General features: G+C 38.0%; 1 protein-coding gene across 9 annotated transcripts; it reads right to left on the reverse strand.

Annotated features, from left to right (window-relative positions):
- Positions 1 to 3,723: 3,723 nt before the first annotated feature.
- On the reverse strand, positions 3,724 to 27,344 carry LOC107638200 (uncharacterized). 9 transcript variants are annotated; one of them, XM_088502043.1, is made up of 39 exons: positions 27,106 to 27,313; positions 25,891 to 26,005; positions 25,730 to 25,791; positions 24,756 to 24,814; positions 24,235 to 24,669; positions 23,519 to 23,676; positions 23,172 to 23,335; positions 23,027 to 23,091; positions 22,631 to 22,891; positions 22,385 to 22,498; positions 22,229 to 22,297; positions 21,894 to 22,126; positions 21,637 to 21,734; positions 21,369 to 21,554; positions 21,083 to 21,263; positions 20,598 to 20,789; positions 20,444 to 20,487; positions 20,144 to 20,200; positions 19,306 to 19,402; positions 18,471 to 18,643; positions 18,169 to 18,382; positions 17,899 to 18,024; positions 17,685 to 17,774; positions 15,742 to 15,858; positions 15,509 to 15,589; positions 15,059 to 15,166; positions 14,671 to 14,840; positions 14,080 to 14,158; positions 13,918 to 13,992; positions 13,371 to 13,468; positions 13,171 to 13,278; positions 12,374 to 12,431; positions 12,040 to 12,267; positions 10,680 to 11,898; positions 7,365 to 10,603; positions 7,048 to 7,281; positions 6,700 to 6,942; positions 6,002 to 6,079; positions 3,724 to 5,658 (listed from the first exon to the last, which is right to left on the reverse strand). In XM_088502043.1, the coding sequence occupies exons 2-39, from the start codon at positions 25,993 to 25,995 to the stop codon at positions 3,961 to 3,963; spliced, it is 11,016 nt and encodes a 3,671-aa protein (XP_088358169.1). In that variant the 5' UTR covers positions 25,996 to 26,005; positions 27,106 to 27,313; the 3' UTR covers positions 3,724 to 3,960. The 9 variants fall into 9 exon arrangements, with proteins under 9 accessions (XP_088358169.1, XP_088358170.1, XP_088358168.1 ...); XM_088502044.1 differs by having other exon boundaries at positions 22,397 to 22,498; positions 27,106 to 27,277; XM_088502042.1 differs by having other exon boundaries at positions 22,229 to 22,318; positions 22,397 to 22,498; positions 27,106 to 27,277.

Genomic DNA, 27,344 nt, shown 5'->3' on the forward strand with positions numbered 1-27,344 from the left:
TAAGCCACAAACAACCGCTGACACATATATAATAATAAAAATTACAGAGATAGAATAGAAGTCATGGAGTTCCACATACAGACATTTCTTAAACCTCCATCTGAATTTTTTTAAATGAAAGAAATCATATGATGTGAATTGTTTTGGATTACCAAAAATTGTTTTCAACACTGCATAAGTGATATATAACTGAAAAATCAAACAGTACCCAACTAGTCAAAATTGGTTAAAAAATTAAAACAAAAACCATAGCTAAGCTGCTAAGCATCTCTCTATAATTTAATAGCACAATGAATCAAAAAAGAAAATAGTGTAACTGCATTGCATGCATATAGCAGATGGTGGCACAGCAGAGGTGTCATATCCATAGATTTTATATGCAAACCTGCTAAAAAGCCATTGGATAGAGATACCAAATAACACAATTTAAATTCTAATTTATGAAGATCAAACAATAGAAGTATCAAAATCCAGTCTTTTAAAAAAACAAGACTTTGTTCTATCTTCCACCTTCTGTCAGTTATGTGCACCCACCTGGCCACCCAAACAATACAGATCACAGTATATGTTAAAAATTGCAACTACCCAACATTATAAAGTTTGCTTATATTACTACCCGAACTAATTTTTGGAGTATCAACAAAGGCGCCAGGTAGTGATGGGTACAACATGAACTTCACAAAAAAATGCTGGGATGACTTAGGAAGGGAGTTCACTGATGCGGTGCTAGGCTTCTTCCTTTCGGCTACACTTCCTAGAGACTCGAATGTTACGTGGGTTACGCTGGTGCCAAAGTTTACTGGAGCCAGAGAAATAAAGGACCTCAGGCCGATTAGTATGGTGGGGTGTGTCTATAAGGTCATATCCAAGGTGTTGGTTAGGAGGATGCGAAAGGTAATGTCGGGGTTGGTAGGAGAGACTCAGAGCGCATTCGTTAAGGGCAGGAAAATCCATGATGGGACCCTGATCGCCTGTGAAACAGTGCACTGGCTAAAAACACGAAAAAAGAGCGCCGCAATAATAAAGCTGGACTTCCAAAAGGCTTATGATAGAGTCAAGTGGGGCTTTGTGGATATTGTCTTGCAGAAGATGGGGTTTGGCCAGAGGTGGAGAGGTTGGATAAAGGAGTGTGTCACCACTGCATCTATGTCATTGCTTGTCAATAGATCACCTTCAAAGCCTTTCAAAATGGAACGGGGTCTACGGCAAGGTGACCCGTTGTCCCCACTTCTGTTCGTGTTAGTTGTGGATGTTTTGCATCGAATGATTGGAAAGGCGGTGAGGAATGGCCTATAACTCCGTTACTGCTTGGTAGAGATAATATTGAGTTGTCTCACTTGCAGTTTGCAGATGATACTATTCTTTTCTGTCCGCCTGATGAGGGGACCATCAGGAATTATCATCGGCTACTCAGATGCTTCGAGCTCATGTCGGGATTGGCCATTAATTTTGAAAAGTCCAGCCTTATACCGGTCAGCTGTGAGAGGATGTGGGTCCGGAGGATGTGTCGGTTACTGGGTTGTAAAGAGGCTTCATTACCAGTCAGATATCTGGGCATTCCCCTGGGAGCAAATCCGAGACTGGTTAAGACATGGAAACTGGTGATTGATAAGGTGGAAGACAAACTGAGTTTGTGGAAAGCAAAAACTCTTAACAAAGCAGGTAAGCTGGTCCTAATTAAGGCGGTTCTTAGTAGCTTGCCGATTTACTACCTCAGTTTATATAAGATGCCAAAGACAGTGGCAGAGAAGCTGATTTTCCTGCAACGACGGTTCCTGTGGAGTACTGAGGATGGGAGATACGGGGTACCGCTCGTGAAGTGGGAAGTGGTTATGGCTCCAAAGAAGGCAGGTGGGTTGGGAGTTGGGGATGCGGTGATTCGAAATACTGCATTGCTGTTTAAGCGGTGGTGGAGGTTCTCGAAAGAAGACTGTCCCTTATGGAAGAAAGTGGTGTGCTCTTGTAATAATATGCATCCTGCAAGAATGGTGGGAGGACAGCCTACTCCCACGCGAAGGGGTCCTTGGAAGGATATATGCCAGCTACAAGTTAGTAAGTCGGGGCTGAGAGATCAGATGATCAGTGGGTTGTCGATGGAGTTAGGGAATAGCAGAACAATCCGATTCTGGGAGAATAGATGGCTACCGGCTGGAGTATTGAAAGATATGTTTCCTAGGCTTTTCTCGGTCTCAACTCTTCATGAATCTGTGATAGCAGACTGTGGCTTTTGGGATGGGCTAGTGTGGATTTGGAGTTTCCAGTGGAGGAGAGAGTTGTTCCAGTGGGAGTTGGACTTAGTACACCAGCTTCATGAGATCTTACAGTCATTCAAGCTTACAAATGGGAGGGAAGATAGTGTGGTATGGAAATTTGATAAAACAGGTGACTACTCAACAAAATCCTTTGTGCGAGTGATGCAGGAGGAAGTCCTACCGGAGGAGGTTACCAGCTATAGCTTCACTAGTGCTGTTTGGAAAGGATTTGTCCCCCCGAGGGTTGAACTCCTTTCTTGGTTTGCGTTAGTCGGAAGGGTCAACACAAAGGATCGACTGTGCAGATTACGGGTTATTGACCAGCAGGACAATAGGTGTCTTCTCTGTGGTAAGCCTGTGGAAACCGCGTATCATCTGTTTCTTAGTTGTGAGATTACATGGCAGGTGTGGTGTGCTTGGCTAATGGCCTTTCAACAAAGGTGGAGCTTTCCGGGTACTTTGAAGGAACATTTTGAGAGTTGGACGAGCTTTCTAGGAAGGAAGGTAGATAGGAAGAGATGGTTCACTGAATTCTTTGCTGTTATCTGGACAATTTGGCTGGAAAGGAATGACAGACTCTTCCGAAATAAGAGTTCAAGAGTAGGGAACATTATCAACAGATCGTTTACGTTCTACGAAGAATGGAGTGGTGCTGAGCCTTTTGGGTGTTGATGGCCGGGTCACAGTGTCTAGGAGTTGTATGTTGTCTTGTTTTATTCTTACTATAGCTTTGCTATCTGCTCCACTCTGCTATGTTGAGCTCCCTTTGATTCAAAAAAAAAAAAATTTGGAGTATCTGAAATTCTCAGTTTCAAAATAAAAACCATATTCCCAATATTGACCTAAATTCTTGGGGGTCTCCACCATTTACATCATTTAGAAGCATCAGTTCATAACACCTAACGACCTAAACAAGCATGAAACTGAGAGTAATTTCGAAAGCATAGTTCTTGAACGCAAGCAAATAACCAAATCCAATGACAAATTATTACCAGAGCAGTAAGATTTTGGACAAGCAGACGATGATCAAACTGCAGGTGAACACTAGATGGAAGAGCCAACACAGTGCCAGTGCCAGTTGCCTGCTCCGGTGCCGGCTGCGACGGAGACCAAGATCGAAGAGCCGAGGAGAGAAGACCGACATGGACACGGTTCTGTGTGAACTGGATTGTGGACTGGATTCACGATTCAGTCTTAGATTAGGGCTTATTTTTTAATTTGGATTTAAAAACCAAATTATAAAATAGATCCAATTTGGTTTGGATTTTTTTTATTTAAAATTGGTTTTTTTTAAATAGTTTGCTTTGAATTTGGTTTAAAATCCAAAATGTGGATTTTTTTTTTGCCCACCCCTTTATTGATATGCATTCTAATTGCTGATGCTCCTCAGTGGAAAAACACTATGAAACACGAAACCTAGACCGAGACATCTCTATTCAAATGTGTAGTAATACAAGGCACCAAAAAAAAGTGTAGTAATACCGTTTTGGATTTAATTAACAGTTTGAGAGGCTATAATAATAACTATGATTAATTAGCCTTGGACAGGTATTGGATCACAACATATATGTACACAAAATACCTACATATGATGATATATTATATTAATATATACAGTGACCGATTTCATTTCATAGCATTGGTATCATCAGCTTCTACGACTGAATTCTCAACCGAGTCGTTCTCAGGTGCCTTTTCGTTTTGAGTGTCAAGTGTTTTGAACAATGTTGCTTCCATCCTCAGTTTCACCCACTTTTGATTCCTGCTGTGTTTCTGAGCAGGTAGTGGTATCCTTCTCACAGGAGCTCTCAGCAATTCTTTCCTCTGTTTTCGGAGAAGGCGGAGTCTCCAAGTGTTTCAAGGCATCTTCATGCATGGCTTCAGTAACATCAGCTTCAGATTGTTTAGCTGCTGGAGAACTGCCTACTATATCCTTCTCCGGCAAGCTCTCCACACGTAGGATGTCTTTTGACTCCTCACCTTGCATAAGTTGATCCCCCTGATTTGTAACAGCACCTGATTCTTTAGGATCAATATTTGCGGTAGAGTTGCCAACTAACAACTTCTCTGAGACTTCTTTCGATTTGTCGTCTTGCATAATTTGATCTCCCTGGTTTGTAACAGCACCTTCAGATTCTTTAGGGTCTATAGTTGCTGTAGAATTGCCAACTAAATCCTTCTCTGGAAAGCTCTCCCCGTGGTTGACGTCTTGCATGATTTCATCTCGCTGCTTTGTAAAAGTATCTTCGGGTTGTTTAATGTTGAGAATTGCCGAAGAGTTGCCAACTGAGTCCTTATCCAACAAGCTCTCCACATGTTCAACGTCTCTCAATTCATCATTGTACGCAATTTGATCTCCCTGACTGGTAACAGCACCTTCAAATTCTTTAATGTGTAGATTTGCTGGATTGTTGCCAACTAAATCCTTCTCAGGCGTGGTCTCCGTAGGTCTGACATCTTTTAACCTGTCATCTTGCATTATTTGATCTCCCTGGTTTGTAACAGCACCTTCAAAATCTTTACTGTCAAGATTTGCTGGCAAGTTGCCAAATGAATCCTCCTCATCCGGCAAGCTCTCCACGTGTTTGGCATCTTTCAATTTGTCATTGTGAACGATATCACTTCCTTGATTTGTAACAGGAGCTTCAGATTCTCTGTCTTTCAGTTTATCATCTTGCACGATATCATTTCCTTGGTTCGTAACAGAAGCTTCAGATTCTTTGGCATCACAGTTTGTAGAAGAGATGCCAACTACATCCTTCTCCGAAAAGCTCTCCACACTTTCCGTGTCTTCCAATGCATCATCTTGCCCAGCTTGAGTTTCCAGGTTATTAATAGCATATCCAGATTCTTTGGCATCAAGATTTGGGGAAGATTTAGCAACTATATCCTTCTCAGAAAAGCTCTCCACATGTTCGACGTCTTTCAATTCATTGTCTTGTACAATTTTATTTCCCTGGTTAATTACACCAGCTTCAGATTCTTTGATGTCAGGATTCACAATAGGGGGGACAACAAAAGCTTTCTTAGACAAGCTCTCTACATGTTCACTCAACGCTGCTGAAGTGCAAACCCCATCAATTGATGCTGTTTCTTGCACTGCTGAGCAACCAGGAGTAGCATCCATTCCATCATCACTTACAACAGCTTCAGATTCTTCCGTCACCTGCATTCTTCCTGTGCCATCAACTAAATCTTCCACATTCACAACTGATGCTGAGGAAACTGGGACTTGACTCTTGTCTGCCTCATCCTCATCAGTCAACTCTCTTGACACATTATCCTGCACTTTGAAGATTCTTTGTGGACCCTCATCAGGCAAGACCTCCACCTCATTTTTTCCCTCTGCTGTAGTGACAGACACAGCCAAACATCTGGCTTCATCATCTACTGGTATCCCATCAACCTGGGATGCACAGACAGAATCACAAACCAGACGTTAATGGAAACAACAGATCAAATACGTATTTTTTTTCCCTTATGGAAATCAGACCATAAATGCTGGATGTGTACAAAATTCTGACCCAATTTCTATAATGTACTGATTCTAAACATAAAGCATCATCAGAACAGAAACAGTGGTAAATATTTTTGGCAAAGCAGGATACTAAAAACGAGTATGTGTAAACCCAGTCCGCTTGAATATTATGAATAGAAGAATACATAGCTAATTGATTACATTAAACATAAAATCAACCCACTGACCTGTAAAACCAAGACAGAAGTTTGGGTCTAAAGGGGGAACCAACCTGTGACTCGCTTTGATTATCCATCTCAGCTCCAGAATCAAAGGACTCCTGCACCATTATTTCTTTAGTGGTGGGAACCTGCAGAAATAATTCCATGGGGTTACGGGGGAGAATCACTATAATATCTATCTATCTATTTATATCATATAAAGGTTGATACCAACGTATAGTAGAATGAACTTATGCTATATTGCTTTTTTGTATTTTTGTCACTTCAGCAATTTTGCAAACATGGCAATTTTGCATTTTTGCAATATAAAAAAATAATTAGATTTCTATATAGTATTAATATGTCATTTATCATCAACCGTTACAAAATTTAAATGAATTTTCATATGCCACTAAACAAAATTTTAAACTTAATCAATTAATTTAATACATATAAATACTCAATTGGATTAAAAAGTAATAGTTAAATACAATTATTATCTACATTAAAACTCTATATTTTCCTTTGTATTTCTTTTTTGTTGAATAGTTATATTGAATCATATATAAATTGCCAAATGAATGCACTGTAAAATATTTTTACAAATTAGCTTTCAAGTTTAACATTAATTTACATATTATCCAGTCTATCCCTAAACAATATAGCATTTTAAGTCTATACTATATAGTATAATTAATTTAACTCTCCGCATATCGAACGGGTCTTAATCTAGTATATAATAATAATAATATTGGTAAAAAAGGCTTACCTCAATGACTTCGCTACAGCTCCTCCCCCCAGTCAAACAAACTTTTGGATCCCCTGGTGCAGGCAGACTGCAGAGTGAGACCTTAACAAACGAACCATCAACCTTCATTTCCTTGATCATTGAGGACTCTGAAGGGATATTGATGTTCTTTAATGGAAGCCTTTCCACATTATCCCCATCCCCAGCAACATCATCAGATGCCTCCACTTGATAGTCAATTTGAGCTACAGAAGGATTTGATGCCTGCAGAATTGATGCATTTCCAATCGGTCCCAGAAGAAATGATTGTATGAAAGGATAATAAGTTAATAACTATATCAGCATGCTAGTAGGTAGGAAACACCATACCTCATTACCATCATCACAATCCTCTTGAGTCAAACAATCCTTTGGTTCTGTGGTAGCTAGTGGGTATGATAATACATCGACTTTATCTTGCTCCATTCCTAAGGAAGAAGGCAATTCCATGTTTTTGGACAACAGTTCTGGATCAACCCCATCAAAATCAGTTGTCCTGTGATCACCGATCTCAGCTTCAGGATATTCTTGTTCCTGTTGGGGTGATGGATTTGCTTCAGAACCCTGCATAAATGAGATCAATACATAATTGGCAGGAGAACTATAGCCAGATGTACTAATAGCCATATATGTGGAAAACAACATACATTGGTGCCATCCCTATGACTCTCCTCTAGAATCAAAGGATCTCTTGGTTCACCCAATGCTAGTGGACTACAGAGAGGACCCTTGTCAGATGACACATCAACGTTGTCTTGCTCCATTAGTGAGCAAGATGATGGTACAACCATGTTTTGAGAAGTAAGCTTTTCTGAATCTTCCTGAGAAACCTGACAAGCATCAATTTGGTCACTACTCTCAGCTACTGCACTTTCCCCATTTACCAATGGCAGCTCACCCTCCACAGATTGATCAACAGTCTCGGGGGACTTTGAAGGCGACTGATTCACTTGCAACACTGTATTACTCTGATCTGCCTTGGATCCTTCCATATCACACTCTGGTGTAGACCTTGCAACTAATTCAGTATCACATGGTACACCTACTTTTTCTTCTTTTACTTGAGACAAGCAAGCCAGGACAGTACCAGAGATAGTTCTTTTTGGGTCAACTTGAGGAACATCCAATTTTTCACATGAATCATCAGAGCACACAGGTATCCTTGGAGAAACTGATTGCCCTTGTGAGCCATCTTTATCAGATGAACAATTGATCCCTTCTTCCTTAATCTTTGATATATTATCTCCAGATGTAGTGAGAGATCCACCAGCCTGAGAGACATCTTTATCACCAAGCTCAACTTTAGCATCGTTAAATTCATCAGATGATGATGAACTGACAGAAAGTCCTCTTGCAGATGAGCCTTCTATGTTACTTTCCTTTGTCATCAAGCAGGTGGACAAATCTACAGTGTCTCGCAGAACATCACCCTTTACACCCTTCACATGTAAATCCTCAGATTCCAATGGAACATCGGTTTCTACCATATTAACATCTGCTTCCTCCTGGATTCCAGAGTTACCAGCCACACCCTTTTCCATTGACTCGTCAAAAGATTCTGAACTCCAAACTAGAGATGTTGCAGATGAGTTTCCATTTTGCTTGTTCACCAAGGTTGAACAGGGCAGAACTGCAGTTTCAGATACAGTTGCCTCTACAAGGCTGCTCACCCCAGAAACACCCGCTAAATTGTTCACTTCATCTTCCGAGCTCGAAGGTCGTTGCAACAATACTTTATCAGTGTCAGATTGACACGCTGGTTTTTCTTCCACTAGATGCTTAATACTGTCATTATTTGATGCATCAATCATGGAGTGAATCTGAGATAAATCATCCTTCGAACTGCCAACAGGAGAAGGTACCATATTTTCCTGGGGAACAGAGCTGATATGTTGTTTAACTGCAAAAGAAACTTCTTTGCATATCGAGTTCCCTTCATCCCTTTTTCCCTTGCAGAGTGATTCAGGACAGCTCTCAAGCAACGAAGCCTCACGCAAATCCGAAGATTTTAATGCATCTTGATACTGTTCAGCTTTATCAACTTTGGGGCTAACACAACATGCCATTTCAGACACAGAAGCAGAAGCTGGATCCAAGCTAAATTTTGGAGGTTTTGGAATACTATTTTTATCATGGTCAGCTGATGCAGAAACTTCATCCCCACCAGTCCCATCATCGCAAGAGACTTCGACAGAAGCATGTAAAGAAGACTTTCTTTCACTTCCAAAATTTTCAGAATCTCTAGGAACACTAGAAACTACCATTTCCATTGAGAGAGGGGCAATTGCAGGACTAGATGGGGTCTCTTGTTGCTGATCACCCAAAATTTCAGCATGTTCACAATCAAGAGGTGAAGGCTTTTGGGATATTTCTGTAGGATCCAATTTTGTATCCAAAGTGTGCTCCGTAAAACCAGGAGGTCCTTCTGTGGGTGAAACACCCTGACTGTAGGTATTAGCCTGAGTAGATTCAGTACTAGTGCTAGAATGTTCTGGTTTCATTGCAGCTGTTTCATGTCCTGTGCCACAAATATTAAGGGATGAAGATGGCTTCTCTATAGAAGGCTTGGATTGGTCACCAAGATTATGATCAATTACCAAATGAAGTTTACCATTAGGAGAAATTTTTGATATACTTAACTGATGGGTGAAATCTCCTATGCCAGAATCAACAAGGCCATCACCAGTAGGAAGTTTCTCAGAAGAACCAGTCTTCGGCGAAGTAATAACTGGAATCGCATCAGGAACCTCCATTTTACTCTGAATACTTAAGTTTTGAACATAAACTTGTGCTTGTTCATCTTTTGCTTTAACATCATCACAGCCACTGGTTTCAGGCGGACTGAAATAACGTTTGTTTTCAACAGTAGTTATCTTGTTATCACATGTACTAGCAGAGATCTGCTCATCCCCATTAGGTAGAGTGCCTTGCATCAGGTTCATTACTCCAGTAGTTGGCATATCTAAACTTGCTCCACACTCCAGATCCTGCACATTTGATACCTCTGAATGTTTTTCACGAAGATGCACTGAAACATCTGAAGTAGAACATGCAGCTCCAGTTGTAGGTATTTCACAACATGCTTTATCTTCCAAGCTCTGGTTATTAGAGGCAATTGCAGCTTTAGTCGTTACATGTACAAAAGTTGTACTCTTATCTTCACTCCCAACAGAATCCTGTGCTTTAGGTTTTGGCAAACAAGTTCCAGAGAAAACTTCCCTCATCACCCGAGCAAAGTCATTAACATTTTGATTTCGGCCAAAAGCAGTAATCTTATCTGAGGATACAGCTGCACTGTCAATCCTTGTTGATGCAACTTTCTGCTGCTTACTTGCGGTAGAATTGGTTGCTCTCTCTTTTCTTTTCGAATCATGGACAGGTACTCCACTGGGCAAAAGAATCTCTAAAGCTTGAGCTTGAGTAGCATTGGCAGCTTTACCAACCAATGAATCCCTAGATGAATTCTGAGCATCATGAATCAAATTGAGATCCTGATCAGATGGAGCTACAGGAACAGCAGGCAACATCAAAGCTGATTTTCTCCCACTACGCCGAGGTGCTTCCACTCTATTTTGAGCTTTACGGGGTTGTCTTTTGGCTGGCATAGATTTGAGTGAGGGAGAATGTGTAGAATCAGAAGCTTGAACAGTGCTTAATGGGGTACTGGGAACAGCCTTTGCAGTCAGAGGATCTAAAGTATCAGCAACTTGATGAGTTCTGTCCCCCAAATGTTGATCCTCGATCACCATGGTAGGTGTTGTGGTAAGTAAAACTCCACTCCCTGAATTCTCTGAGACTTCAATCTTGGATGAGTTAATTTCAGAAGATTTAACCTTCTCCACAGAAGAATCACAAACATCTGGATTAACCTTCTCTAAGTCTGAACCTGCAAAAAGAAATTCTTCGGTTAATGTAAATTTTAATAAGTTAGAACTACAATATCACAGTTCAATAAAATTTACCTGGTGATTTTGTTGTACCATGTTCACTAGAAGACAGAAGCACTGTCTGCTTGGATGAATCATCTGACTGCTCCCTTGGCTTTAAATCCTGCTCACCAAGGCTCTGAGACAGTTGATCTAGGATAACACACTTTGAATCTTTAATATTTTTATCTAGCAAGCCTTTTTGTTCAGTGGCTTTGCCACCTGATATGCTGCTCGACGAAATTTGCAGATTTGGATTTGGATTTGAATCCTGGTGATCTGGAACATTTGGAATTGGTGGTGATATTGTTGCCTGTTTCTTCCCCCTACGCCTGGGAGCTCCTGCTCCAGTTTGTGACTTCCAATTTTTCCCCTTGCCTTGCTCCATCTGTACAGAGGGATGAGTTTCGCCAGTTTCAACCAAGGTGCGCAAAGGAGGTGGTTGCTTAGCATTCAGAACAATTTCAGCACCCAAATGATTATTTCCACTATTTAAATTAGCAGCAGCCAAGATGGTAGTTGGATGGTGTGCTGCATCAATATTGCTGGCAGCATCACTCGGGGAGATAACTTTATCTGAAGGTGGACTCACGTGTTGATTTTGGAATTGCTCACTTATCTTCAAATCAGGACCACCAGTGATAGGAGGAGAAACCATGGCCTGCTTCTTTCCCCTATGTCTAGTCCCTTCAGCACCATGTGGTTTCCTCCCTTGGCCTCTTGCTTGCAACTGTACAGAAACAGCAGCAGCGACTGGCTGAGAATTTGGTGGAACAGCAGGCATAGGAATGACAGGCTGTGCATTATGAGCAACTATTGTATCAGACTGCATCACAGCTCCAACTTCAGCAGAATGAGCAACAGAATGAGGAACTGAAGACGTTATTTGTTCAAGCTCAGTTCTTTTCGGTAACTGCTTCTCTATTTCAATGGTTGTAAAAGTAGCCTGAGGTACTACTACAGCTGGTGGCTTATCTGAAGCTATTCTTTTTGGCCTTCCACGACCACGTTTGGCTGGTGGAGTTACTTCTTTGATTTGCTGGACAGGCAAGCTCTCCACAGATGGCAACATTGGTATTGGGGCTGCTGAAACTGTCGCTGTAGGTTGTGTGTTAGAAGTAGTAACAACAGAGCTGGCAACATTTGCTGGAGAACTTATCCCAGCCACTTCCTTTACTTTGAGTGAACTTGGAGATTCAACTTGACACATCTTCTCAAACTCCTCCTCTGTCCACTGCTCTTTATAAGAACGTTCCTATCATGTGTACACGGCAATAAGCAATTAGATGGGATACTGAACAGTATATAGTTCACGATAATGTAGAGTGTAGTATCTGAACTAGGTAAGAAATACAACTGTTCACACAACCTAACATAATGCGAAATATAAACAAACCTCTCTTGCACGCTTTCCCCTGCCATAATGTTGAATATCAAGACCCCCAGCATTTCCACTCTTTCTCTTTACTCCATTAGATTCTACCTCACCCTTGGAAACATCAGATATCTTCATTACTTCAAAGAACTGTTTCAGGTCTTCATCAGTAACAAGACGAGAGGGAAGGGGTGGAATAAGATCAGAACCACCAGTTGCCTGCCCAACCACTAATTTTTTCCATGCAGCCTGCAGTTTATTTTTCAGAGTTCCGATCAAATCCCCATGAAACGAACAGCCAAAAAAAAGGCAGTATTTTAGCAGGGAAAACCCAAGAAAGTAATCAGTATTATACCAGTTCATCGTCCTTCCTTTTTTTGTCAACAGCTTCAAACACGTCTAACTCCGCCTCACTGCCAACAAAGACAACATTTTAGTCAAACACCTTTTCTTCCCTTCAGCCTTTGAAAAATTATTTGGCGGAAAGAAGAACAACTGCGGTTTAAAAAGCTGAATTACAAAGAAGTTCTGAAGTTACTTTCATGTCAAAACAAGAGCTCTAGCATAATCACAGAATTGACAGCACAACAATCCTAGAACTAAAATAGACCAGCACAGCAGACACAAGCTAGTTAAAGGGATACAGGCTAGTATAGAAAGTAACACATGATTAAAAGCAGCAAACACAGATAAGTTAGAATACTGAAATGACTATAGTACAGAAATAACATGTCTGAAGATAGTGAAGAGTTGCATAGACATTTAAACAGGATGTCCAGTATAGCATAATAGCCACCAATTTGGGAATAAAATTCTTTTTTAAGTTTCCCTTTGGTGCTCGGCTCAGAGTCTGCATAAGATGCTTTTCTAGCTGATATCAAAGTTTATCCTTTTAGGCATTAGCTGCTCCTTTTGTATAGGATATCTTATCCTTTATTGGTACGATTTCTTCCCATAATTTTTTTTAACAAAGAAATAACACTCAAACTACACCCACTAAGTTGTCATTTTTAAAAAAATGTCAACTATGAAGATAGGTAAAAGTAAAAATAGTGTGGTCAACAAGGCCACAACTGTTACTCATAAGAAACACAGGGAGATGTATCAAGCCATCATAGATGCATAGATTGCGAAAAACTGAAAAGTTAAGACCTGCGGGCCAAGATATCATTTAACGCATCATCATCCAGAACAGGTGCAGCTTCCTCTTTCTTACACTCGCGGAGAAGCGATTCCAAGTATTCCCTTCGATCTTCAGCACTACAACAAACAAAAGGGAAAAGAAATCCAGAGCTAACTCAAAACACAGTAATGGAATATTCACTTATAACATGTACTATGTCTTTTCCTACCTTGTATCATTGTCAAAAAAGCCAGCAGTTATACTCTGGTTAGCAACACCAAGTTTGTGCTCAGCTGAAGCTCTAACTTGTTCTTCAACAGTTTGAACCTTGATGCATAGTAAGCAGAGGAAGAAACTTTAGCTACTATGAAAAACATACCACCACATCTATGCATCAAACACTACTACCAACAATTATCAAGCAATTAGCCAATTAAGCAGGTAGAGAGAGAGGAAAGGCTAAAACACCTTTGGCAAGGTAAACAACTCATATAATACCAGTCATAACCACAAAATGGGTAACTCCACATGATTTCATAGAGCATAAGTAATAACAAGTAAATTTTCTGGAGAACCAAACCCTTATTCAACGGCAAACAAACAAACAATTGTGTACAAAGCAGTACCAATCAAACTGAGTTCAGCTCTCCTACTCGCAAAAGATTAAATGATGCATACACCACGACGCCCATAATGAGTTTAAAGTTTAAAAACAATCATATGAACTATTGCCCTCGCAACGCTAAACAGTAAGTCAAAAGGGGGAAGGTACTAACTGTCTCAAACCGAAGAACGAGAACATCCCTCTTTTGACCAATTCTATGAGCTCTTGCCTGTGCTTGCAGATCAACCTAAAATATTCCTAACAAAGAAATATCAGAAATAGTCAGCAAAAATGGCAACGTCACATAGAAAATCATATGAAGAATTTCCATTGCCTGTGGGTTCCAGTCAGTGTCGAATAGGATCACCGTATCAGCAGCTTGAAGATTCACTCCAACACCACCAGCTCGAATACTTGTCACATAAATCAAAGACAGCATTATTATAGATAAGTAATGATCTAATCAAGGACTCAACAATACTCGGGCCTCGTTTGTAATGTCCTTAAGATTATAACCAAAACCAATTGAACAAATATGTGCGAAGAGGAGGAACTAAGCATGCTAAAAACCAACAACCTAAAATAAATTACAACATTGCAAAATATTTTCAAGCTGAATTCAATTGAAATCATGAGTCGTCAGCAACAGAAAGATGCCGCATGACTTGGACCCAGTTATATGACTGCAGTAAGAGGTCTTCCATCAAAAAGCAGACCCAATAGGTGAACAGCAATATGCTAGTAGGATCAGACTAACAACCAACAACACATGAACAGTGGATTGAAGAATAAACATTTTTTGCTTCCCATGCAAATCAATAATCTCCAAAATCAGATTAAAATGCACTTTTAATAATATGAGTTCCCATAAAGGTAAAATGTTAAAACAAAAAATAGTGCTCAAATTTACAGAAGTGCAACATACCTGAGTAAGAAAATAAAATATGGAGAATCAGCTCGGTTAAATAAGTCAATTAAGGCACCACGATCACTTCCTGTTGTATGCCCATCCAACCGGAGGTATCGATACTGTTTTAAGCTTAAGTATTCCTCCATAACATCCAGAAGCCTGGTCATTGTTGAAAAGAAAAGAACCTGAGAGAACATTGACAATGATGGAAATTAGATTCCAGCATCTAATATTGCAAATAGACATCTACTTCTCAGAAATAGCCATGAATCAACATAAAGATGGTAAATAAGTTTCTTATACATCTTTCCACAGTTATCACAACTCATAACACAATACAGTACATACATGAAAGAGGGGGGAAAATCAGTGTCCAGCAATATTACTACACAATATTCCATACCCGATGATCTGTTGCTTTCAATTTAGGTAACAAACGATCCAGCATCTCAAGCTTCCCACAAAGTCTAATAATCGGTGGCAAATAATGCTTAGGTATGAAGTTATCCACCTACAGAAGGCAGAAGTCAGACATCCTCCCAGAACATGATATCTTGCTAATGTAGTCAAATAAACTAAGTAAATTATTTCAAACGGTTGAAAGAAACCCATTTTTAAAATATATATGTTATGAATGTTACCAGAACAATTTTCTGCCCAGTTTTGCACTAGCATTCTTAATCTTAATGTTTCAATTTTTTCAAGTAAATAAATAAATAAAAATAGAAATATCATTTTGTTTACAATTCAAATCCTATAAGATCCATTTTCTACGTTAGATGAGGTTAGGTCGTGATTCAAGTAGCCCAAAATATATTGATATAGATAAGAACCAAATAAAATAAGTATATACCTCTTCTGCATGAAGCTGGCTGAGATATGGATGATTGCAAATATTACGAAGCTCCATAACAGAGTTGTGTACTGATCGAGCCTAACAATTGAGAATTTCAATTAGACCACCTGAGTAACTAAACATGTGTATAGCATGCTATTTAAAATGAAAAGAAGAGGTTGGCCTCACTCCACTACTGAAGAGTGTAAAAACAAAACTTCCAACACAACATATTGTAATAGAGATGATACCTTTGTAGTGCCAATAGAACCTAGATTTTCTTCCACCCTTTTCATCAAAAGTTTCTGATAAGCAGAAGCCTCACATCTTATAAGTCTCTCGATCTTTTCAGGCAGTTCATTTTCAACCTACAATAAATTGAAAAGTGGAGGAACATTAACAAATGACAGTGACTTCCAAAGCCCACACTAGTAACACACATGTTAGATTGCAGTTTCAAAGGATCACATTATGAAGTCATCATTACCAAAACAAATGCAGCATATGACTTGAATAACAGATAACATATTTTACATATATATCAAGCAACCAAATCCCACTGTAACAACTGGTACCTGAGATGAATTAATTCACACAGAGAAACAGAATTGAAGGGAAATAGGAAGTGAAAATCAAGATGAATTCACCCGAGGTAGTATTAGTGAACTAAGAAAGTGCAGAAAATACAATAGAACAGTAAGGTAGAAATGGCAGAGGGTTGGAGAGCCAGCCTCTCTCCTAGCCTAATCTGAATTCCTTTTCCAAAAGTCTACCTCTCTCTCTCTCTCTCTCTATTTTGCTACTACTTATACTCTCCTCATCCAATCATCAAAATCCGTTAAAACATCCCTCCCGACCCATTTTCACGTTTTCCCCACTAACAGTGCCATGTAGCAAATCAGTTACATGAATATTCTCTTCCCCAGTCTTTCCTATTCTACCCTCCACTCTCTTCCTTCTAGTGTAGTGCAAGGGCAGAGGAGAAATTGGCTTCCTACTGGCTTGGAAATTTCTATTCCCACTCCTCCTCTACTATTTGGGTACATAACATCCACTGATACTGAACATAAATTCGATATTCCACCAGAAATTCATCATAACACTAGCATATCTCAAAAAATAAATGCAGTGTGGAAAAGTTTGCTTTATTATTCCACGTTCCAGTTCAAGAATGTATGAGCAGCATCTGACTGCAGATTGTAACATATCTTTGGTAATAAAGAGCTGTAACTCTTATATTGCTAGATGTCTTGTACAGTTTGGAAAACTTTACTTTATGATACTTAACTCCTTATTCCACACAATGTACAAGCAGCATAGACTGCTGATTGTCACATATCTGGTAAGTAATGTGCCGTAGTTCTTATACTGCTAGACCTTCTCGGAATGTTTATGAATGATAACATGCAAAGAAACTAAGGCCTAAAGTAAACCCAAAATTATAAAACAATTATTAATATATGCATGAAGAGGTATATATATTTATTATAAAACATCATTTTGGCCCCTAAAAGATTCAATTTTTGACAAAAGTCCTCCGATAGAAATAAATGAAATCTCAGCCCCCAAAAGATTATCTCAGTTTGACGAAATATACTATTATTTTTTCACAAAGTGGCAAATGACTCGTGTATTTGATCCAATCATTTCTATGAACATTTGGATAATTATGTAGAAGGTGCATACCAAAAACACAGACAAAATTTGATCTCAAAACCCTTTTTTTATTTTTTGAATTTTTTGCCATTGGAATAAATAAAAAAAAGGATTTACAAACAATATCACCAAAATAAATCCACTTAGCACAAAATCACCAAATTTGAAGGACCAAAAGATTTTATTTTTATGAACATGTTTGCAAAAAATAACATCAAAAACTAATCTCTAGAGCCATCTTTACAGTATATCTCTTATTTTTGGTACATTTTCTTTTGACGGGTTAAGATATCATTTCTTTCTTTCACAGACCATTTTGTCACAAACTAAATCTTTTAAGAACCAAAATGGTAGTTTACTCATATATTTCATTCACAGATTACTATTAGGAACGAATGTGACTACACAAGTTGAAACAAGAATCATTAGCTATGGAAGTTTAATCATAAGAATCAAGCATGGTGATAGTATAAAGAAAACTCAACGAAGAGCAGAAACTAAACCAAGCTTAATAAGCATAGAGTCAGATATTATTAACCTTATGTTTCAGCCTCCGGAGGACAAATGGCCTTAGAACTTGATGAAGACGATTTATGATCAAGAGATTCTCCTCTTCAGACAGTAAAGCCTACACAATAATTATGCAAAAATCAGTGACATCAAGGGTTGAAAGTATACAAAAATAAGCAGTGTCAAAAGGTGAAAAACAAACTTCACTTAATATATCAAAACAGAAATTATCCAAAACTTACTTCATCAGGTGAGTTATCCCCATTACTCTCAAATGGCTTGTTAAACCATTGAGAGAAGTCCTCTGATGAATTGAATATGTTTGGTAGTAAAAAATTAAGTAATGCCCAGAGTTCTTCGAGATTGTTCTGCAAATAAAACAAAGTAATAATATTACAACAATATTCAAAATTCAAGAGTGAGTGCATGCATGCGGGTGTGTATAAGAGAGAGAGAGAGAGAGAGAGAGAGAGTGTGTGAGAGAGAGAGAGAGAGGGTGGGATGGGAAGAACCTGCAATGGTGTTCCAGTTAAAAGCAATCTGTGAGAGCTTTGATAATGTTTCAACTCAGCATTTAACTTGCATGACGCATTCTTTATTCGGTGGCCTTCATCGATTATTACATAGTGCCAATGTATTTTACTGAGCTTGGGTCTATCATGCTTGTTCATCAAATATTCATATGTAGTCAACAGAACATTAAATTTCTGATGAACAATCCTTTCCCTGAAACATGAAAGCACTGCTAAGGAGCATTCATCAAGGTATAAGAAATAAAATAAATAGAGTAGATTTGATCATTGAAATCCATTACTTGAATAACCGACGCCTCTCCTCTGGTGGACCAGCATAGACAATTTTATGAATAACAGGAGCCCAGAAACTAATTTCAGAGTCCCAACCAGGTAGAACTGAAGAGGGAACGACAACAAGGAATGGCCCTCTATCATTTTTTGTTTCCATCAGGTAGCAAATTAGAGAAATAACCTATAAAATACAAGGGTATTAAGATTTTATATAGTATATACACAAGCTCTTCCAACATACTAGTGCATGATCCATAATCTTAACACATAACAGAAAAACAAAGTATTCAGAGTGATGAAGATAGTAAATGACAAACTAACAAGAAGAAAAACCTACCAAGGATTTTTTTTTTTTTTTTTTGATAAAAAAAAATAATTTCTTTAAGATGAGGACAAGGGATCCCCAGTAAAGAAGCAAAATCACAAAACCAAAATTTTATCTATAAAGCATAGCTTTTCCATTATCACATCTTTAAGAGGTAAAGTCCCCTATAAAGATCATGAGCTTTACACCAACAAGATGCTAGGCGTCTGATTCCATCCCGTAAAACATGCTTATCAGTGAAGGTGTGTGCATTACGGTCTAACCAAATAGTCCAAACAGTGAAGAAAACTGAAAATTGCCCCCAAAAATTTTGCCTCTTTTCTACTACCAAACCCCAAAACCTAGTCAAAAGAAATTGGTCTAGGGTTGCAGGGCACACCCAACAATCATCAAAGATGCTAAACAAGTTCCATGAGAAAACAGCTATTGGGCAATGCAAAAACCTAACAAGGAATTAAATTAAAAAAATAGAAACCCAGCCAAGGATATTAAGTTTCTTAGCTAAAAGAACTGGTTACCTGGACCGTTTTACCCAGTCCCATTTCATCAGCAAGGATTCCATTTAAATGATTGTTGTACAATGAAACCAACCACCTCAAGCCATTCATTTGATATCTAAAGACATAATTGCAATCACAAAGAACATCAAACTCACTGCTTGACTGTCAAGCAATATTAATTAATTAATTAATAATAATAAATATTTTTGGATTAAAAAAAAGAATTTCATTAAGACGAAGAAAAGGATAATACAAGATACAAAAGCAAAACAAAACAAAATATTTATCTATAAAGCATAGCTTTCCAGTCTCTCAATAAACAGAAAGCCTTCTATACAAATCATGAGCTTTACACCAAATAAATACCAAACATCTATCATATCCCATAAAACTTGCTTGTCAGCAAATAATAATAATATTACTGCAAGGAAACATACAATCCCAGACAAGATCAAAGACAATGCAAAATTATACAAATTGCAGTCACATAACATCAAACTCAATGCTTAAATGTCAAACAATATTAATCAAGAAAAGTGATAATAATAATAATAATAATAATAATAATAATAATAATAATAATAATAATAATAATGTGTGAAAAAGCACAACCCCGCCAATGAGTAATAGCTCAAATGGCATAGTCTCCCCATACTCAATTAAGAGGTTGCGGGTTCGAGTCTCATATCTTTGGTAAAAAAAAAAAAAGAAAAAGCAAAACCCCGTACAAGATCAAAGACAACACAAAAGTATACAATAACACTAGCACTCAACAAAAACAATCAAGATTCAGCCTAAAAGACACAAACTTATAAAACTGAATTGCATGCAGTAGAAGGGGAAGAATTTAACATACTCCCTCAATTTTCCGCCCTGTAAACAAGATGGCTGCTCTGCAATGCTCTCCTTTATGCTGCAGAACATAAATTTCACTTAGAATGGAGCAGGGATACTACCCATTACTCAACATAGTAGAAACTTCAAAAAGTATATCTATGGATGATTAATTGAATAAATAGACAATAAACACTTAAAAATTTTCAGGATCACACATAAATTGTTGAAACTCCCCAGCCTCAAACAACGTGCAACTTTTCATAAACCTATGGTAGATCATGACCTTCTCTAGACAAGCACAAACAAACAGAACTAATACCTGTGAGCCATCATATAATACTTCTCATTACTTTCCATATAATGCTGTAAAACAAAATTGGAATAGATGAGTGAAATGTAATATTTAATATTACAATGAAAGAAACCATTTTTTTTCATTGGGGTGGGGGAATAGCTGAGGGAAGACTACTTGCCTTTGCCTGGTCACTCAGATCCTCATTTTCTGAATTAGTATGACCATTCTCAGGGAAACTGTAACTTCCTGCCTCATCATCTTGCCCAAAGCGTCCTGCTGCAGACTTTGCTTCCTGTAGCTTAGACCCAAGCTTTTGAAGATATTTCTCAGTCTCTTTAAGAAGTTGCTTTACGCGATCTGATTTTGCATCCTATTATAAACATTAAATAGATTTCATTATTTAGGGCATGCAAACTTTGACCTCAGCAATATAACTATGTATATTTATTTATTTATTTATTTTAAAAAAAGAAGGATTTGACGTCTGTGCACAAGTTGGTAAAGTGCAGAAGTGACAGGTTAGACACACCATTGGATCAACATCCTCCATGTATTTGGGACCCACTAAATGATCCAAGGTGCTTAACTCAATAACTCCTAACTTCTGCACTTTACAAACCTGTGAACCTTTAAAGAAGCCAAATACTAAAAAAATAGACCTACCTTCACCATTCTCAAATAACCCTCCACATCATTTATTTTCAACAAATTAATCTTTTCCCGTTGGATTCTATCAATCTTCTCACGATGCGTACGTTCTTTTCTTTTATGGAACTCCTTCACATATCTATTGAAACCCTTCCACCTTTCCCTCTTGATTTTGAATACATCATCAAGTTTTTCCCTAAATATCCAAGTAAAGGAAGTTTTTGAAACAAGCAGGGGAACACAAATTAATAGATATCAACTACAATTGATTATGAAAATAGAAGAGATAAAAGGAACATACTTGTGAACTTCTATCTCACCAAAAAACTCCTTCTGCCTTTCCCGAATTCGTTTTTGACGCTCTTCTTTCATTTTTTGCTCATACTTTTCAAGTTGTTTGACCCTCCTACCATGCCTATGCTTCTTAAATGACTTCAAATGTTCTAATTCAATTGCAATTGGCTTGAAAAAATCATTGAGAAAATTACTGCCCACAAAACATTGTACCTGCTGTCAAACTTACTTAGACAAAATATGATAAAAAATATTCATAAAAGCATACCAATTACCTGCGGAGACGCCGTTGGAGATCTAGTAGTTGTAGTTTTTTCAACTCTATTACACTTTTTGTTTTGGCAGAAATATCTTCAGATGAGTTCACATTTTCCTACATCACATGGAGTGAAGAAAAGAGCATAAGACTTGTGCAAAAATAAATTCATTACAAGCCACATAAATTTACGATGGAACGCAAAATAAATAAATTGTGCATGGGAACATGTTAAGCACTAAATTAGCGAAACAGGCCGTTGAAAGTAAAGCAAACCTTTAACTTGAGAAAACTGGTAGCCATTCTTTGCTTTGCTTTCTGCTGTTTCTGAACAAAACTTCGCTCAACTAGATGCCTCTTTTTCTGCTGATCCATAATCCACCTATCAGACATTGAATATTTCGGAGATTGTAAATTAGATGATGCCTGTCTCTCATTCCCTTCTTGCTCTGTAGCAAAATTAATGCCATGTTTTGATGCATTATCAACTGGAAGTGTCTTGAACATGTCTGCAAGTGACCACAGAAAACAATGATTATTAACACTTGAAATAACAAATAAAACCATAATAGGAACTTGTTGCAACATTGTTCTAGTAAGATGGCTTTCACCTGGAGAAACATGTTTGGTAATCACATTTCCTTCCTTCATCATGCTACCATGAAGATCACTGTCAGTCCCTGAAACATGTTTCCAATGCTCTTTTAAAGAATATGAAGTCATGTTATTAACAGAATTGTGATTCACAGATCCGCATTTGTTAATACTTTGAAACTGACTGGCTATAATGTCTCTTCTATCTATTGGCAATCCGGTGGAGATCTTCGGAAGCCCTTTTGAAGCCTCGTTCTGACCAGCAAATCCAGTCCAGCTATTCAGGCCTACAACAGGAGGTTGGTTAGACCTTCCAACCTGAACATTTCTATTGACATCATCATCCAAATGGCTATTAACAACACCAGCAGCCGTTGTACTTAAAGATTCCAGCTGCCGAGATAAAGTATCTAAAGAACCTTGTGCAGCTGCTCTTTCTTGAATTCGTCTATCAGCCTCTCCTCTTTTTGTTGCTGAGAGATGTTTCCATTCATCCGAAAGCATATGGATGTCAGAATGTGGCATAACTTTGTCCTCCATAGTTCTTGGGCTCTCAGTTCCCTTTGGCAAAGAGTTCACCTCCTGAACTTTTGCAGCAGAAGAGGACCCTGAAGGGGTTGTATCAGGTTGTCTTAAATTATTCAGACCTCCAACTTGTGTCGTTACCCCAGACGTGTTACCTGATTCATTAAAAGATTGTGATTTTCCTTTGTGGTATATCAGATCTATGCAAGATCCATTCTGTATTACCATGATGTTGCTTAGTAGTAAGTCACTGAGATCTTTAATACATAAAATTAAAAATAAAAAGTTACCTTCTCTAGAAGAGGTGGTTCCAAGAGCAATTTCAAGATGAAGTTTCTTTGGCACCATACGATTTCTGCAGAATGTTTCACAAAACTCAACATAATTTAAGTCAAATTAATCAAATTCAAAAAGAGATAACAGAACTATGCCTACCTAAATGCTAGATAAACAAGGCACTGAGCTCGAAGTTGCTTTAACTGCTGTTCCTCAAATGGTGCGAAAGAGCGCGCAACAGTAATAGCAGATTTCCCAATATCCCTGGAAGGAACTTCTTGTCTTAGCATCATTGTCTCCATGCCACTACCTTGCCTGCCAATCTGTCGAAAGCATTATCTAGTCAAGCAATCAAGTTGGCTCATATACATGCCACATAATCAAAGAGAATAACAGCAACAGATTTAGTTTAAACTAATATTTCCTTAGATAGTATAGCAAGAAAACAGAACAGAGATTATAGACAAATCCAGAAACAAGATATGAGTAGACAGCACTTGAAGTACCTGAGCCATTTTATGCTCATCAGTAAAACTAGATGAACTTCCCATGTCATCAAGTGCACTTACACTACCATATTGCATTGAACTTGATAAAACAGGTTTGACCATTGAAGATGCACCAGTAGGAGCTGCCATCCCCCCCTGAACCTTGGCATAAGCACCTGAAATTCAGCACAATTTTTTCAATAACGATTACCCAAAAATTCTAAACTAGGCTTTCCATAATTCACCATTGATGGAATTATTTATATAAAATAAATATTCAAATTCCAAAAAGCATAGAACATTGAAAACCATAGCTCTAATAAGAACTAGTGTTTCAATAGCATCACACAAATAAATTCTCCCATTTCCATGGTTAAATTTACACCCAAACTCTCCTAGAATTTTTTTTTTAATTCACTTCAATATTTAACATTAAAATTTAAGTTAAAATTTTGAAATTATTCACAATTCTCAAACCCGGGAGCATAGTTTGAACAATGTTTACCAAACTTCAATATATGGCATTGACATTTAAGTATAGACATTCCAAATCGTTAGCGGTCCTCAAACACAATAGCATCATCTGATAAAGTCAACATTCTTTACTTTGCTAATAAATTATGACCTCCTTGGTTTGCCCTAAACACTCTTCTCATGCTACCAGGAAAAGTAAGAAAATTCTCCATTTGACAATTTCTAGGAAGTAGTAGCAATGTTAAAGTTCACCAGCTCACCGCTTTTAACAGGAAGGTCATCCAATGGTTCAGCCTTGGTCAGTTTCGCTTTCCTTGTATTGAGAACACTATTGCGAGGATCAACCTGGGAAGGACTGTCAACATGTGGCTCCAAAGGTGATGAAATATCTCCCCTCTTTCTCTTTGTGGGGGCCTTCTTACCATCCTTTTGATTCAGGTTCTTGTCCCAATTGGCAGCATCACGTCTGTCTTGTGAATGGGAGTTGGCAGACCTAGAGTCCAGACTAGATGGACTTCCTTGATCAAAAGACTGATCACTCCTCTGAACCACAGACCCTTGATAATAATCAGGTGCTCCACCGCTTGGGCCAACTGGTGGCCGGCCGGAAGGGAAAGGGTCCAATTTAGAGCTCTCATTTTCAGACAGGCTCCTTCTGGAATCCTTTGCACCACCCACAGCCTGTGAAGAAGACCCTGCACAGATTACCAATATATGTGATCAAAAGAACTGAAAAACTATTAGAACATTCTTTCTGCAATGCATGAACACACATAATTACCTATTTGAACACCACCACTCAAAGAAAGACCATGTTGGTTGATTACAGTCTCCATTGCCCTACAGCAGACGATATTAAGTCAGATGAAGCAGGAACATGCATGAAATGTAAAATTGAAGTGCAACTTAAAATATCAACTACCACAACAAGGATGATTTTGACGCAGGGATGGCAAGGCAGGTAGCCCGGCCCGCCCCGCCAAGACCCAAGCCAAAAAGAGACGGGTCGACCCGCCCTGCCAAGTAAAGCGGACTTAAAATGCTAGCCCGCCCCATTTTACGGCGGGCTACCCCGCTTAACTTTTTCTAAAAAAATAAATTAAAATTAATATAAAAATTCATAATTAAAAAATTTAATACAAATAAAAAATATTTAAATTGTTATACAATTTTTTCACTATCCTCTTTCAAATTTTTAACTTCAATAAAATTGTTCAAAATAATATCCGTCAATAGAATCATTTTTATTTTAAGAAATAATTCACATAATTTGAGCATATATATATAAAAGTGTAAAATAAAATAAATAAAGTTAATAACAAAAAGAAGAATAAAAAGAAAAAAGTGAAAAGAAATATGTTTGGAAATTATATAATTGTTAATTTTTGTAGCACTAATCACTCTTTTATTTTAACAAAAATAATAAGTAAATAACATTTGGCTCAGTGGGCGGGTCCGCCAACCCCCCAACGGCGGGTTTTTTAGTTTGGCGGGTTCCAAATCCTAGCCCGACCCGCCCTTTGGCGGGTTAGGCCCAACGGGATCGACCCGTTTTACCGCCCCTATTTTGAAGTAACCACGCGAATTTATTAAGATGATCAGCATTATTTTTTAAGTTTTACTATCCTATGATTCCTATCTAACTACAGCAACTGTAAAGAGGTACCATGGCCTAATTAAAAACAAAGCTAAAGATAAAAAAAATCTGTATACGCACATGTTTTGAGTGCTACGTTTGAGTGGCAGGTATTTTACCTTGATATCACTTGATATGGCATTGAATGTTCCTTCCCGCTGGATTTCATATGTTGTAATATCTGAAACACTCATCAAATTAATTGCAAGAATGCCGAGTCTTATACAAGTAGAGTAAATAACAAACATAAATTTCATTCAAGGAATAGAAATAGACATACAACATGGAGTTTAGTAGCCAGCTTAGCTGGCTCATCTTTAGAATTCTGAATAAGTCTATGCAGAAAGTTGGCTGCCTCCAACTCGACATTTTGTGAAGACGCCATCTCATCCAAACTGCACAATCAGAAAGAGACACCATGACATCTCAGCGAATTAGCAATGACACTCTGACCAAATAATTCAGCACAAAAACTGGACAATTATGATGCCCAACAGTGACCAGGTAAACCCATCCAAGTGTTATATACCTGAAATCCTCCATATAAATATACTTAGGAAAAGAGTAAAGTATCGTTTTTGTCCCTAACGTTTGGGATAAGTCATATTTGTGTCCCTAACGTTTAAATCGTCTTATTTGTATCCTTGACGTTTATAAAAGTGATTCAATGTTATCCTACTATCAATTATACTAACAAATCAGATTATATTTTTCAATTATTCTCACTTGGATATGTTCATTCTCAATTAGGTCTCACTTGGATGTGTTCGATTTTAATATTATACCCACTATTTGTGTTTAGATTCAATTATGTCCCTAGAAAAATGAATTATGTAAATGTTGTAGGAATTAGTTTCAATATTTGATGAGCTATTTTTCGGAGTAGACCATCGATTTTATCCCAGACATTTGTATTCTAACTTTAAGAAGAGATTTTTAAAACTCAAACTAAAGCACTCATGATGTGTAATTGACGGCAGGATAACATTGAATCACTTTTACAAACGTTAGAGATACAAATAAGACAATTTAAACGTTAGGGACACAAATAAGATTTACCCCAAACGTTGGGGACAAAAACGCTCTACATAAGATACATAACCATATCAAGGAATATAATTTTGAAATGGAATAAAATATTCGAAACACCTCAGAACTTTCTACTTGCTCCCGTGTATGCTAGTGGAAACATCTCAAAGTTAAATATTATGAACAACCATTTTCGTTTTTCTTATATCCCAAACTAAAACCCCAAACAGAAGAAACCTCGTTGTTTGTTTTACTGTTATGTATAAGTATACTGCGAATACAGTAAATGTAAGCTGAGGCAGGTGAAATTCTAAACGACATCGTTTTGCAGCTAGGGAATCAAAAGCAGAGAGGCAAGCACATAAGGTTCAGCTGGAATTAAAAAAGTTGGACGATTCTTAGAACTTAAAAGAAGAAATTAGTTTGGGGAAAAAAAACTAAAAAAGGCAGAGAAGAAGAGAAAAACCTGATCGGACACTGCGAAAGTGCGAAGTGGCAGTGAAGAAGAGAGGTTTCAATCTCAGGTCAGGTCAGCTGCCAACATAACAAGCAAGCGAGAGAGAGGGAGAGAGGGAGAGAGATGAGAGTGGAGTGAGAGAATCGTAATTCATGCGTTTGGCGAAGAAATGAAGGTGACCGACTAAGAAAAAAAAAAATTCAGGTCTTATAGGTGCGAACTCTATTTTTCCTTCTAAACAAAATAAA

The sequence above is a fragment of the Arachis ipaensis genome, chromosome B1 (assembly GCF_059453495.1).
Source record: "Arachis ipaensis isolate K30076 ecotype BB chromosome B1, ASM5945349v1, whole genome shotgun sequence".
NCBI lineage: Eukaryota > Viridiplantae > Streptophyta > Magnoliopsida > Fabales > Fabaceae > Arachis > Arachis ipaensis.